The sequence below is a fragment of the Penicillium malachiteum genome (assembly GCF_028827825.1).
Source record: "Penicillium malachiteum strain IBT 17515 chromosome Unknown utg000001l:1.0-8184562.0:1.0-8186909.0, whole genome shotgun sequence".
In the NCBI taxonomy this organism is placed as follows: domain Eukaryota; kingdom Fungi; phylum Ascomycota; class Eurotiomycetes; order Eurotiales; family Aspergillaceae; genus Penicillium; species Penicillium malachiteum.
In genome coordinates, this window is record NW_026643094.1 from 6,409,570 (window position 1) to 6,423,754 (window position 14,185).

The window sequence follows — 14,185 nt, forward strand, 5'->3', positions numbered from 1 at the left end:
CCGTGGTGTTCAGATTACCATGGATCCCCTTGCCAAATTGGTGCGAGCCCAAGTTGAAACTACGAAATATGAGCTAGCGTGACGGTTCTTTTTGGATCACAACCAACCGCACAAAGACCAAATCCCACCCTAATTGGAATCTCTCAGGTCCAGGTAGGAGATTTAGACACGGCTTTGGCGGAGAAGACCCGATCTTCAACGAACAGGCTGCACAGGGCTCGTAGATCACCGGTACTGGTTATGCGCGCGGCTCGGATGAGGTCCGGGTATAATTGAGGAAAAGCGGGTTCCATATCACTTAATTAGTGCTCGGTAGCATAAAGCCCTTAGATTCGAAGTGACATCGGTACGGAAACGACATCATAGCCAGCTTCGGAGTTGCACCAGAAATGGAGGTATACTTCCAAGCAAAAAGCAACGTAAATACACTACTGTTGATCTGAGTGGTGGTGGAAAATGGTGGAACGCCATATTATGTGGATCTATTTCATAAAAACTCAATCTCTCTATCCCATACTGAATTTCTGACCCAGGGAGGTAGGAAGACCGTAGTAGGTTCTGTCGAACGTGGAGCGAGAAGTTTTGTACGGACACAGCGAATGCTATATCGCATCGCTTCTAGTCAGCGCAGCATCCTTCCTAGCCACCAGAGATCTAGGAGATAAGAAGTCCAAATCGATGGCCAGTAGGAGGCGACCCACATATCACTCAAAGTCTCTTGTCCGCGGGAGGTATTTCAAATCAGCATTGGCAGACCGTGGGTGATTCTGTTTAAACTGGATGATTAGTCAAGCCCCTCGAACGAGAGGAGGAAACTTACCTGCTGAGGCGAAATCGCGGCGGTCGCCATCCCATACATTCCCGTTGGAACACCTCTTCACAACGAACTCCTGTATTGATACTGCCAGAGCCACATGACCCACCATCTAAGTATTATATGGCTGGTCTTTGCAGGGACTGGCCGTGCGGTTTGGCATATCGGACAATGCGACCATGTCAATAAATATATACAAAGGCAATCAAAGTGTAACACATGACGACCACAAGGCAATAGCTTAGGCGAAAATTGGCCAGAGACGTTGCGAACATCGAGTGCGGCTTTGAGACCAGCCCCTCCACCATTGACTGCTGGCATGATCAAGTCCATCTCTTCCTGGCAAATTATACAAATACCATCGCTTCCAACCTTCTCAGTTGTGGCATCTGGATATTTCTCATAAACAGTTTTCCGAAATGAATATAGTTCCCGAATTCCATGGTAAAACCTGGAATATATACCAAGATGCTGACGAATGCGGTCGTAGGGGGTACTCATCACATTGCAGAGAAAAAGAATCGCAAAAAGCACCACGTGGGTGGCGGTTTGGGAGCATGGCATCCACGCGCTCCGATGGTTCCGTCGCGACACCCTCGTGTCGGGGCAAGCTTTAGCATCTGAGCCTGGCGTATTGATGTTTGCCTGTATTAATGCCTGAATCATTACATGCCTACGCTTCCAGCCCTCTGGCTTCTCTGACTTGAAGCTCGTATAGGTTTCGAGCAAAAGCACTGCGCAGTGAACATCCTGACGACCTAGAAGTGCTTGTTTCACGTGTTCTAGCCCTACCCGATGGTCTGGTCCCATGGAACCCCTACCCCACGCTCTTTCAGTCACAACCAACAGGAGTACTGCAATAAACCAGATTCCGAAATTTTTCCAAAAGATCCTGATAATGAGATAGGCATCGAGAGCGCTAGCCTGTAGGTCCTGGTAGCAAATAATGTCGTCCAAATGATAATAGCCCGTGCCCAACACAGAGGGAGCGGACATGATCAGTCCATGAAGAATTCTCGACAACATCCCCACTTAAGATTGAGTTAGCGAGGCTAGTAAATAGTGCAAACTTGTAAGGGGAGATATCAATTTGACTCACAGATAAGGCGTGATAAAAAGAATAAGCCAATGAGGCTTCACTACAACCCTTCTGCACCTGGCCTCTCTGAAGAGTATAACTGATTGAATTGCGCTGGCCTTGAAAAATATGGCGCTAGTTGCTTGACAGTCGTACTTGTACGAAGTTTGGTAGGCAGCTATGACTTCGTTGCTTGGGCCTCTAGGCAGCTCAATTTAGCTTGGACGGGATAGCAGGTGTTAGAGATGAAGCAATGAAAATGATTGGATGAGAAAACGTGTAGATTAAAAATATGTTGCCCATGTCAGAAAAGAGGTGAGACGGACTACGAATGTGTTGAAATGCTGGATTAGAGGAGTACACACACACACAATTCATTAACGCCCGGCGGCTCAGCCGAAAGGGCAACTATTACTAATCTAATGTACATGCCCAGACATATATGCTGTGTCTCCTTAGAGCCCATACATAAAACAGTCCCAGTGTATTATCATCTCAATTATTCACGTCACAGGAGTCCTTGTGGGTTAGTAATTTGGGGCAGACTGGCTTGAAGGCGCTTCTTCAAGTGTTCAACATCCCATCTTCGGCAATTGAAGCGCGTCTACCGTCGTCGGCACAAGGTGGTCGGAAGGGGTTAGTTTGGGGGAAAAGGTTGTCCGTATTGTTGGGCCTTATATGACGTCAAGTCGACCCGTGGCGATTGCAAACCGTATGGAGGCTCGCACTGCTTCCAAGTTTGGCGTCCAGTTCTGGTCGTCGGCCAGCGACTTGCCGCCGAGAAAGTAGGATATGTTGCCTCGATGAGTGTCCGTACATTGTAGTAGTCTTGTCCGGTGCGCCGTCCACCTCCGACAGCGAAAGAGGAAGTGCTCTACCGTTTCTCTGGCTTGTCCGCACGCACATTGATCTGTCTCAGCCACGTTGATCTGAGAGAGGTATCCATTGAGTCTGGCCATGCCCGTCCGGAGTTGAGCGAGCACGCTTGCTTCTTTCCACGATAAGCGATCGTAAAGCTGTCGAGTGTGTTTTCCTGGAAGCGCGGAGTCTACGTGTTTCACGTGTTTCCCGACATTCTCTGGCAGGCTTTTGCCCGGGTTCACCTGGGACTGTGCGAGATTCAGGGTCGTTGACTTCATCCTCGGCACCTGTACTTGGACGAGAGCGTCCTCGTGGGTCGCGGTCCTGGCCTGTTCCTTAGCCAGGCCCAACAATCTGTTATTCTCGCTTACGGCGACCCAAACGATGTCGATCCGGTTGCCGTTCCTTCGCATTCTTTCCATCGACTTGTACAATTGAGCCACAAAGTCCTGGCCCGACTGTTGTCGAGGGTTCCTGACTGTGAGAGTCGCCGCTTTGTTGCTCGTGAGTAGCGTAATCCTGTAATTCTTCAGTGCCACTTGCATTTTCAGTGCGTGTGTCATTCCGGCGAGCTCCGCAGAGAATGGGTTTTGCTCTGATCGTACACCCAGTGTGATGGAAAGGGCTTTCAGTCTCGGTTTTCGGTACCGAGGAGGCTGCTTCTCGATCGCGATCCCAAACCCTACTAGCCCGTTCCGCGCCGAGCCGCTGATTGCGATCTGCATAGACCCGCCCGATTCGTCCAGTGAGTGCGGCACTGCCGCGACGTCTGTGCGCACGCGTGCGTCCCACGGTGCCAAGGTGAACGCGTGGATGGTTTCCAGCGTTTCCATATCGATATTCCTCAGCGTGTCGGCTACTTGATAAAGCGGCGAGCGGTGATATCGTCTGAACTTTCTGATTTGACCTGTACACCGGCGGAGAGGATTGGTTTCCGGCAAGGTGTGAGTATCTGTCCACATTTTCACGGCCCGTTTCCAGAATCGACGCTGTGCGGGAGCTATGTGAGCCTCTGCCTCTGCGACACTGGTCGCGACCGTGAGAAATGTCCCCACAATGGCCTGCGCGCCGACTCTTTGGACTCGATTGATCGGCCCCATGGCTTTATCCTTGCACGCGTGCATCCAGACGTTGGAGGCGTAGTCCACGACCGGTGCCACCGTCGACGTGAACAGCTGCCGCGCGGTTGCTGGGATTAGACCCCGGAGTCGCCGGAGCTCCATCGCTGCTTCAAGCCCCTTGGACGCTGCCCTCGCGATATGTTCCTTGTACTTGAGTCTCGTGTCCATCAAGACACCCAGGATCTTGACGTGGTCTTTGGGCACCACCGTCTGTCCCTTAATGGTGAATGGCGAATGGTCGAATTTACGCATCTTAGGAGCAAAGTGTATGATAGCTGTCTTGTCAGCCTCAAATGTCGCTCCGCTCCTCCTCTCCCAGTCAAGTGCCTCGTTGATAATCGTCTCGATTCCTTCCCGATTACTGTGTGCAGTTGGTCCAGTCACCCACGCGGTATAATCATCCACGAAAGCGACTGCTCCGCCCTGGCTGTCGATTTGTCGTTGCACGAGGTCGGCGTTGAAGAAGAGAAAGAGAATCGGAGACAGGGGCGAGCCCTGCGGCAGTCCCGCCTGTGGCAGGCTTTGGGCCTCCGACAATTGTCCGTTGATCTGAATGTTTGCCGTTCGTTCCGAGCAGAATGCCTCAACCCAACGGAGCAACACCTCTGGTATGCCTCGGGCTTGCATTCGCTGGATCAGTCGTTCCTTGCATACTCCGTTGTAGGCACCCTTGACGTCGAAGCTAATCAAACTCAGCACTCGTCGGCCGCGCCACGCCGCATAGATCTGTTCCTGCAGAAACACCAGTGCTTGCTCTGCAGACCGCTGTTTCCGGGCCCCGAAATGACTCGTCGGGAGCAGTCCATGCGTCTCCACCGCGTGCGAGATCCTCTCTGCGACCACCGATTCGAGTATCTTTCCGAGTGTCGCAAGGAGTGAAATCGGCCTCCATGCCTTTGCAATGGTGTAGTCGTCTTTATTTGGCTTCTTGAGCGGTATGATCTTCGCGTGTCTCCACTGTCTAGGCAGTGTGCCCTCTTGCAGCGAGGCTTGGAAGAGGTCGAGGACCCTGTGCTTGACTATGGGCCACGTCATCTTCCAAACGATCGCCGGTAGGCCGTCTTCACCAGGTGCCTTCCACGACTTGGCCGCTGACAGTTGCCGCTCGATCTCCTCCAGGGTAATGGCAGGGATGTCTACCGGCGCTCTTTGTGGTCGCACCCCTTCCTCTTCGATGATGTTTGGCAAAGGCGGGAAGAATTTGGATAGTAGTTCCTCCGCTTGCTCCCTGTGGTCGTTGGTAGTGGTCCCATCTGCTCTTGTGAGCTGCGGGATCTTCCCGAACGCGGCATCGTCCCCCGACTTGAGGTACTTGGCGGCTTTCCAGATGTTGTCGTTGTCTGCGAGAAACTCGTTCCAGTGCTTCTTCTTTTGTTTGCGGATGGCATCGTGGTATTGTTTGGCCGCATCCTGGGCCATGCTTTCCAGCCGAGGTACTTTTCGACCCGCCCGTCGCTCGGAGCGAGCGCGGTTTCTCCAGTACGTGTATATATGACGGAGTTGAGTGAGGTCAGTTGTCCACCATCGCTTCGCATAGGGTGATGGTTTCGCCCTCGGCGTTAGAGCGTGCACCGCTTCCGACACCGCGGCCATGAGTCGATCTGTTTTCTGCTGCACCGTGCCCTCTGATGGAAGAATGGCTAGAGCGCTTTGGATCCTGGCATTAATCTCCTTCCATGGTGCATTCTTCAGCAGACGTCGCTCTTGGTGCTTTGGACCCAACCACTGGGCGTCGAACACGGACTCAATGGCGCAGTGATCCGAGCCGTGGTCTGTCTCGAGTAAAGCGCATTTTGTTATGGATTCCGCCAGATTCTCTGAAGCTAACACGAGATCGATGGTAGACTCGCAGTCTCCGCTTTGTCCCCCGCCGTGCCATGTCTTGGTGCCGCGTTTGAGCAAGCTACTGAGTGCGAATTCATTCATAAGGTCGATGATCGGATCCGCTTCTCCTTGTCTTCCCAGCGACACTTCGTCTCCACCCCACAGCTGGTCGTGTCGGTTGAAGTCACCCACAATCAAGACATTCACCACCGCACCTGTGTCCCGTCGTACCTTTGTGATCGCGTCGCGTAAACGACTGCACGCATCGTCCAAAGCTGAGGCATTTCCTCCTTCTACGTAGACTGATGCCATAAAGACCAGTCGCTCGGGGAGCCTGACCATCGCTGCTGTGATGTCCGGAGACTCCACAGGGACTTGCTCCGCATCCACTTCTTTGTTGACCCAGAGCATGCTCCGGATCGCCCACCTCCCTTCCCTCCAGGTGGAGGGTACCATCTTTGTCCACTTGTGATGACCCATCGGGGTGGTCAAGAGCCGGCCTTGAATCCTCCTCGCTTGGGGTTCCTGAATCGCTAGTGCCACCGCGTTCCGAGTGTCTTCGTCGTTCATTAAACTCTCAAGCACCGCACCCTGCTTCCTCACATTCAGCTGAATTATTCGAAGAGAATTATTCATGGCGTGATGGATAGAGCTTCCGGCAGTTCTTGCTGTACGATTCATGAGGGCCTCCACATGGGACGCACTTTGGAATCGTTTGGTCGCAGTCACTGTGACGATGGCCTTCTGTGGCGCATTTCGCACACTTCCGGACGTTCTTACACTGGAATGCCTTGTGGCCAATCTCCTGGCAATTGTAGCACTGCACTGGTCGTGGCCGATATTCAAAAACTCTGGTCGTCCCGGATTCTCCTCCAACGTGGAAATAGCCATCGGCCAGGAGCCTCCGTGCGTCACTCCCCCTGGTTAAGTACACGACCATCGATCCGTAGGGCTTTGCGGCCTCCTTGCTGCTCAGCCACATGATTTTGGCAACATTTGTGTCGTTCTCCTCGCTCAGGGCCGCTGCCGCTCCTGACAGGACGTCATGGTTTTCATCCAACACTGCCGTCCTCCTTACACTATCGACCTTGATCGGGTAGAGATCGTCGCGAAGCACCCGGGCACCGGCCCCGATCTTTGCTTCCGCCACTTTCTTGACCAGCTGATGCTCGGCTTCGTCGCGGCACGCGATTCTGATCCGGTTGTTGTTTCGTGGACTCACTGTCACCGCGCGACAGCGCCAGAGAGTGTGACCATCCATTGCTCGGATCTCGGTCTCGATTGCGGCCCTGATCGAGCCCGCAGATATCTTCTGGTTTTCGTTTTCGAGTATCTTCGAAGTATCTATTGTACAATATAGCGTGTCGGTGTAGGTGGTCGGAGTCGTGTTCAACGTTGAAAGGGTTCGTATGTTGCTTGGGTAGCTGCTGGGAGGTGTGCGCGCGACATCTGCATATGACGGGGAGCTTATGGGAGCGGGGGGTGCTGATTTCCTCGCGCAGGGATTGAATTTCACGGAGGATCTCATCGTGGCCGTTGTGCGCGCATGGCTCGGAGGGGGGGTTGCGTTGGAAGGGGTCTCTCTGCCAGAGTCTGTAACTCGTGTTGAACCTCAGCAAGGGCGGCGCTAAATTCTTCCTTGGTTCTCTGTAATTCTTCTTTGGCCTTTCGGAGCTCTTCCCTGTGTAACTCGTCTCGTCTTCTGATCTCCTTTCTGAGTTTGACGAGTTCCTTTAGCAGTTCCGAGGCGTTCGGGTCCTCGCTCTCCGCGGAAGACTCCCAGGCCCCCGCTTCACGTTGGGCGACTGGCTTGCCCTGGATTTTCTTTTTCCGTTGCAATCGCGCGCTACTCTGCTCGGTAGCGAGTTCTTGTTCCTGGGCATAGTTTTTAGGCGGTCCGGCTGATCGCTTCGGTCTCGGTAATCGCGGTGGTGAATTTTCGTGTTCCTCGCGGTCGGGCGGTTCAGGGGTTCGTGTCTCGGCCCGTCCCGTCATTTTCTCCGAGAGATCAAAAGATCCCCTCAATTATACAGTCGGTCAAGTGCCGTTCGAAATCAGCTCCGCTAAGTACCGCTGCTTCTGGTCTCGATTCTCGTCGCCGAACTGGTACCTCTCTATATGTACAGAACTGCTCGAAATCCTTAGAGGAGTCTCCAACTGGTACTTTAGAGGAGTACAGGGAGGATCGAAATCAGTCTTACCACTTACACACAGAGATTCTTTCTCGAAACCTCTTTCGAAACGCACTATGCCTATTACAGTTAATCTACCCCTGACCCCTGTTCTTGGCAGTATTTCAGTACCTCTGGGAAGTCGACTATAGGGTTCTTATATTGATTATCCATTAGGAAGACACGCTCCTCATCCAACGATACGTGAGATCCTCAGAGGACCACAGATAGTTCCTGGGCGCAGCTGTTGGTTTCCTGGGTCCAAACGGGGGATTAGCGCATCTCTTGATTTTGGTCACAGTAACACTAATCCTAATTAGGAAACATGTAATTGCTGACTACTAATGAGCAGATTTGACAGACTACAATGTCTAATGCAGTAGGCGGTCGCCAATGGGATGTATCAACAGGTCTGATTCTCTCATTCTGATAATTACGCACATAAATTCTCCCTGGAGATCACCTGATCGGTCATGTGATCCATTCTGGTTCGACCAATCAGAGCTCTCCATTCAATAGTGGTTTGAACTAACCCAATTGGGCTAGTTCTGCACCCGTGTTCTGTCAGAGGTGTTACGTAAGCGTATCAGGTGAAGGGCTTAAAAGTGCGGAGTTCCCAGGACCGATGGAGCTTGTTGCGGCATACCAACAGTTAAAAAGAACACAGTTTGGGCCACTTGAGTGCCCCATTCTCCAGATATATTTGGGCTGTAAACGGATGATGTACACCTGTGATGATAGGGTCCTCGTAGGGTCCTCGTGTAGGTTGCCAGAGAAGGATAATTTTCGGGGAGGTGTTCCCTAAGCGTATCACACCCGGTAGTTACTCAATGGCCCCACTCCCGCAGGAATGCTGGGAATGGTACTCCCAGGATCAAAACGCTCCTAGGACCTACGTTGGTCATTCTATTTGTGTAAACTGTAAATAAGAATTATAGATCCAAGATTAAGTACACCTTCCAGATCATTTGGCAACTATCGTGAATTCTTGCACTGATACCTACGGCAAATATCATGAACTTCCAGCCGAGCTGCTTGACCAGGTCTTCTTACACAGTATATGTTTCTTACGTAGGAAGCGTGCGCTCGCGATGATCCCTATAGGTGAACGTAGCATAACCTGCCACATAGAGGGCATCTTCGAGCATCAATATCGGATGTTTATGTCATAAGATCGTCGGTATGTATGTATAGAATGTATCTTCGAACTTCCGCCACAAATTTTCGACGAAGAATGTTCCCAGGAGCTGCAGCTACCTGTAAATTGAATATAATTTGGTATTCATTGGCAAGATGTTTATATCTGTGTCCGCTCAATGATCAACTAATGTCAAGACTGAGATAACTGGTGCACCCGACTATTCCCTAGAAAGACTATTCCCTAGAAACACAGCCGAAGGAAGGTCTAGTTACTAATGCACCACTCCATTTCTCCGACAGGACTCAACAAGATCTCAATTATTCACGGCAGTGGGACGGCTTTGAAATCCCTGGTTGTTGGCTCTCTGGCCAGGCGATTGTCTAGAAGGGTTTGCCATCTTACTTTTGAGCCTTTGCGCTAGAGCTCTGATATCGCTGGAATTAATGGCTGCCCACAAGACCCAGACAGGAGTGCTGCATCAATCTGACAAATTAGGTGTCTTACATGAAAGAGAAACAACCCGGTGCCTTCGTTCGCAACATCCGCTTCGATTCCACTACTACTAATTCCGTCTCTCTGCGGCTTGGATAACACCTTTCCAAAACGAATCATCTGATACTTTCAACGCATTCACCTCCATGCGGTAGTGAACAGTGACTGCAACCCCCTGTTCATCACTCGTAATGAGCCTGAGCTTCCAGTCCCAGTCCTCACGATCTCTGGAGACATAACTTAAGTCGAGATTGCGAACGCGTGGCGCCTTATAAAACGAGTATTGTATCTTTGGATTTCCCTCTCGGAAGTGAAAGATCTTTTTCGCGCTCGGGACTCGCACAGGACCATCAAGACTGTCGATCAGGAGGTCTTGAACATTGAGCGTAGCGCCGGAACTGAATATGACCTCCGCGTTTGCAGTGATAGTATGCTCTTGGAGACACTCCTTGAACAGTTTCCACAAGCGCACGTATGATGAGCCTTTCTTAGCGGCACAAACGTGAAGGATCAGGTAGGTGCCACGTGAATGGTTGTCAAGACCAGAGCCAACCAAAACCGGCTTAGCCTGGTATTCCTGGACCATCTTTTCAAGCCATTTTTCGCATTTGAAAAGAGAAGACCAGAGTGAAATACTGGGCTTGTCTAACTCCCATGGCTGGCGGTTTGAAACGGATAAGATACTTGGCCAAGACAATATGGAAGTGAAAGACATCACATGATCAAGAAGCTCCCTGGGTAAAGTCTTGAGATGGAAAGTTGTATCTCTTCTTTTTTTCTTTTTGGCCTTGGTTCGGTCCCAGAAGACAGAATGCGCTGCCTTTTCATGAGGAATATTTCCGATGGAAGGATTCGCTGTGGGTTTCTTACTGAACAGAGGAAGAGAGATTGAATCCATCAGTATCAGCCCCAGTCCCTCTGATTCTTTTTATATTCAGTTCTCGCAATGATCCTTGGCTGTGAATCCTTCTATCCTAGAGAGCAAAAGTGAGCGTATGAACGTTCAAACTGTTTATTACACAAATTGGTGATCCATGCGCCTATACTTAAGAGCCGGAAATTGTGTAAAAGTAACCCAGGATGGAACTTTAGATATTCAGGAGAGGGACAATGAATGGACTGTAAGTTGAATACGGTCGGCACGAGAAGGAACCCCCAGAATGAGCACGAAAAGCCTACTGCGTACTCGCCGCCCCCCCTCCTGTGCCTCAAACTCGCGAACACCACCGCCCCGTTGAAAACACGCCCCTCAACTCATGGCCCTGAGAAAAATACTTGATTGCAGCTCTCTATGCTACTTTTGAAGCCTTGGCTCGGTCATTCCAAAGGAAAGTGGTCAATGGTGTCAATCCCCTCCAATAGCCTGGAAAAATTACTACTATGAAATGTCCGCACCCTTCAACGATTTATTCCACTGCTTTGCTTGTGAAGCGTACATACGCCTGGCAAGCCTGCAGCGCCAAAGGATTCAAGGAAGACAACGTTTACACGTCAACGACTGTGTATGGGAGGTCATGCACAGCGAGCTGAACAAACTCTCGAATCTACCAAGATACTTCACCTTTTAATCGACGCCTCCCCCCCTCTCATTTACAAAATTTTGCGGAACATGAACCATCCAAGAAATTAACCACCGACGCTGGTACACAGACACCAAACCAACCAACGCCAATGGCGCAAGAACATTCCCTACCGCCAGACCAATACCTACAATCGAAGGTCTTCACCTCCATCCTCGCAATAAACCGTTCCCGTTCCAGCTACTGTACTATTCACGGAATCACTCTTGAAAGCTGACAAAAATAGTCTTAAGTGGAGCCTGGAACCGATGATTCAATACATGAGTGATTGTATCTCTAGTGCTCTCCCTTCGATAAGATTCCACCGCGGACTTCTTGATATTTGGTGAGCATTGATGTTTCGTGAGTGTTGATGGTATGTGCCGATAGCCTGTGGAGTCATAATCTTGGATCAACGTCAGAGCGCGCAGTCGACCGGGAAAGATCGTTCATGCACACTCGTATCACCGCTACTATTGATCCCATTCTTAATTTACCTTCCGCGAGTTAGAAAAGCGATAAATAAACTTACGAGACATGGTACCTTCTGGGAATAATGCTGGCTTGCGTCAATTCTACTAGCTTAAAAGCTTATGAATAGTCAAAAATCTCTCCGTCCTTAGCAGTGATATTATATCAAACTAACACCTCTTATCCAAAAATGCAACGAAGCAAAAGCCTATTCCACCGATTGCCCCAAGAGGTATTCGATATGATAGCAAAAAGGAGCCCTCCAAACGCCACCAAAGAAGCTGCCAATCAGGGTGCTAAGCGGGAGTGCGCCGACAATATCCTGTGGAGGGCCATTTTTGCTACAGACGAATGGCTCAATCTCGCCGAGAGACTCTTGCAAGAGTCACCATATGTTAAAGCACCGGGGCCTATCCTTATCGGCAAGAATTTATCAAGCATCGGTAATCCAGACGTCAAAGACCCAAAACATCATCACATTCTATTAGCACCAAACGATTGGACAGGTGATCTGAGCTATAACCTGGATGTCTTTTTCAATTCGCTGAGAGAGGACTATCGTTATCTTGAAAAGGGACACAAGGTCATTCTTCCCCGGACTACTCTGGCGTTAGGTCCAGGGCATGATCTGCGTGTTCCAGGAATTACTCTTTACATCAAAAATCTCATGGTCTCCACAGAAACCATTGAGCTTCCCAAGAAAGAGCTGAAACGGCTCTTCGACAAAAGAGCCATCAGGACTCAATATACTTCAAGTTCGCTGAAAAAGATCCAGATGATCGAGTCGTCGGATGTCTGCGGAGTGAAGCATAGACTTTCCATGCCAGGTGACCTTAGTCCAATCTGTGGCTTGACTTTCAAGACCAGCATAGGTCCCTGGCAACTGCTTCTGCGTACCCCAGAGGCAGACAAGTGGGAACTACATCCAATGCATCAAAAAGAAGGCCCATTATCATATGTGACCGGGTGGACTGTGATCCGCAAGAGAAGGCTTCAATAGGCAAAGACTAGAGGCGATAGGAGGAATTCAAATTGGAACTCGGTAATGCCAAACGATAATATACGAAGGATGGAATGGACGGCTGCTTGAGCTTTTGCCGGATAACAAGAAATATGAAACTCTGCAGGAGACGGTTACCACCTTTTCTTTCTCGGACTAATGATTCAGCGCGTGCTTTGATCTTGTGATACTGTCTTTGTATGCAAAGCGGACCGAAGCATTCGTACGGGCTATACAGCTAGCCACCGCAAACTAGCAGGATCGCTCAACTCGATCCAGCACCTTCAATATCATAACCCTCTTATAATTGGTTCCGATTGTACGAGTTTATACGTATCTGTATTTGTTCTATAGGAAATAATAGAAGACAAGCCAGGATATTTGGATTCTCAATTTCTCTAATTTGATATCGAGTTAGGATTTCTTTGAACATGCATATATACATAGTCCATACGCATGTAGTTTGTCGCTACTATGTCGCTTTTAACACAAGATACTGTAACACAAGTTTATCTAATTTATTTTGTGTAGCTAGTCCACCATCGTGAAGCTTTTGTCTCGCAAGCATGCCAAGACAGAATACAAACTAATAATACGAAAAGAAAAATCTTGGTATATTATGCCTTCAAACTCTGAGCGACGGTGCTCATTAGTGGCGGACAAATGTTTTCTGGGTTTCACATTGATCTAGCTTGCTGACGCTTGGCCCCTTCCATAGTCGCTCTCGTCGATTCGAACCAATCGTCAAATGCGTCAAGGAATGCAGCTTTAAATAGGCACACAAGACCGCTGCTGGGGTCCCGATCATTGAACGGTAGCGCATGGGTGCATGTAACCTTGGCAGATTTGGCCAGGGGAAATGTGGGTACTTTATAGGGCTTACCTGAACTGTACAGCACACCTCTTTTCATTGTTCTCTGAGCCCGCTTCTTAGGACTTTCACCTATTATGACCTGTTTCTAAGCTTTCCGTAGCCGTCACTAGCTAATATATCTATTTTTCAAAATGAAAGGGAGTAAGCAAACCACCTATGATCCATTGGGACGCTCCAAATATAGTTAAAGCCAATAAGATTAATTTCCAGTATACATATTGTACTAGGGAAGGATGGCCTTCCTACTACATGTGACCTCAGTGTAGTGAACTCGTCAGATTAGGGTGACACCTGTGGGCTAGGCGAGATATACTAAGGAGAGAGCACAAGGAGTTGGTTCACTTTGATACAGCGACTAACACTTGAGGAGTGTAAGTCGGGCCCTAGAGGAATCCCCCTCTATGTGTGGCCGGACTTGGTGCCGAATCCCATAGCCAATACGGCAATAGATCTGCATGATAGTGTTTCCTTTGTCTTCCTTGACACTCAGTGCCTCCGGGATGTATTTATGTACGTTAGATGCCTATAGCGGTGTAAGGCACTAGTGAAGAATACACACTCCTATACCTCTCTGATCAGACCCCAGGGGTCAGTCCCTACACTTAGTATGTGGATTGATGGTGGTTGTTGTTGGCATACGTCTATGTTACCTCGACCCGTGTATTCTGGTTACATATCACTGTGTTCCCCTCTTCAATACATAGCATACAGAAAACCAGGACAGGTTCAGCCGGAGGGATGGTATCTCGAGCTCGGGTTCACCCTATTTGCACAGGACA

The 14,185-nt window shown here is 49.8% G+C and overlaps 5 protein-coding genes across 5 annotated transcripts; 1 reads left to right on the forward strand and 4 right to left on the reverse strand.

Moving 5' to 3' along the window:
- Positions 1-877: 877 nt before the first annotated feature.
- N7483_002389 (uncharacterized protein) lies at positions 878-1,810 on the reverse strand (the record flags this gene model as incomplete). The annotated part of the gene is made up of 1 exon (XM_057085826.1): positions 878-1,810. One exon carries the CDS (start codon positions 1,808-1,810, stop codon positions 878-880), a length of 933 nt encoding a protein of 310 aa, XP_056951975.1.
- A 756-nt stretch (positions 1,811-2,566) lies between these two features.
- On the reverse strand, positions 2,567-6,959 carry N7483_002390 (uncharacterized protein; the record flags this gene model as incomplete). Its single annotated transcript, XM_057085827.1, has 2 exons — positions 2,567-6,568; positions 6,633-6,959. The coding sequence occupies 2 exons, from the start codon at positions 6,957-6,959 to the stop codon at positions 2,567-2,569; spliced, it is 4,329 nt and encodes a 1,442-aa protein (XP_056951976.1).
- Positions 6,960-7,222: 263 nt separating this feature from the next.
- N7483_002391 (uncharacterized protein) lies at positions 7,223-7,693 on the reverse strand (the record flags this gene model as incomplete). Its single annotated transcript, XM_057085828.1, has 1 exon — positions 7,223-7,693. The coding sequence occupies one exon, from the start codon at positions 7,691-7,693 to the stop codon at positions 7,223-7,225; it is 471 nt and encodes a 156-aa protein (XP_056951977.1).
- Positions 7,694-9,572: 1,879 nt separating this feature from the next.
- Positions 9,573-10,088, reverse strand: N7483_002392 (uncharacterized protein; the record flags this gene model as incomplete). The annotated part of the gene is made up of 1 exon (XM_057085829.1): positions 9,573-10,088. The coding sequence occupies one exon, from the start codon at positions 10,086-10,088 to the stop codon at positions 9,573-9,575; it is 516 nt and encodes a 171-aa protein (XP_056951978.1).
- A 1,634-nt stretch (positions 10,089-11,722) lies between these two features.
- Positions 11,723-12,532, forward strand: N7483_002393 (uncharacterized protein; the record flags this gene model as incomplete). Its single annotated transcript, XM_057085830.1, has 1 exon — positions 11,723-12,532. One exon carries the CDS (start codon positions 11,723-11,725, stop codon positions 12,530-12,532), a length of 810 nt encoding a protein of 269 aa, XP_056951979.1.
- Between the last annotated feature and the right edge of the window lie 1,653 nt (positions 12,533-14,185).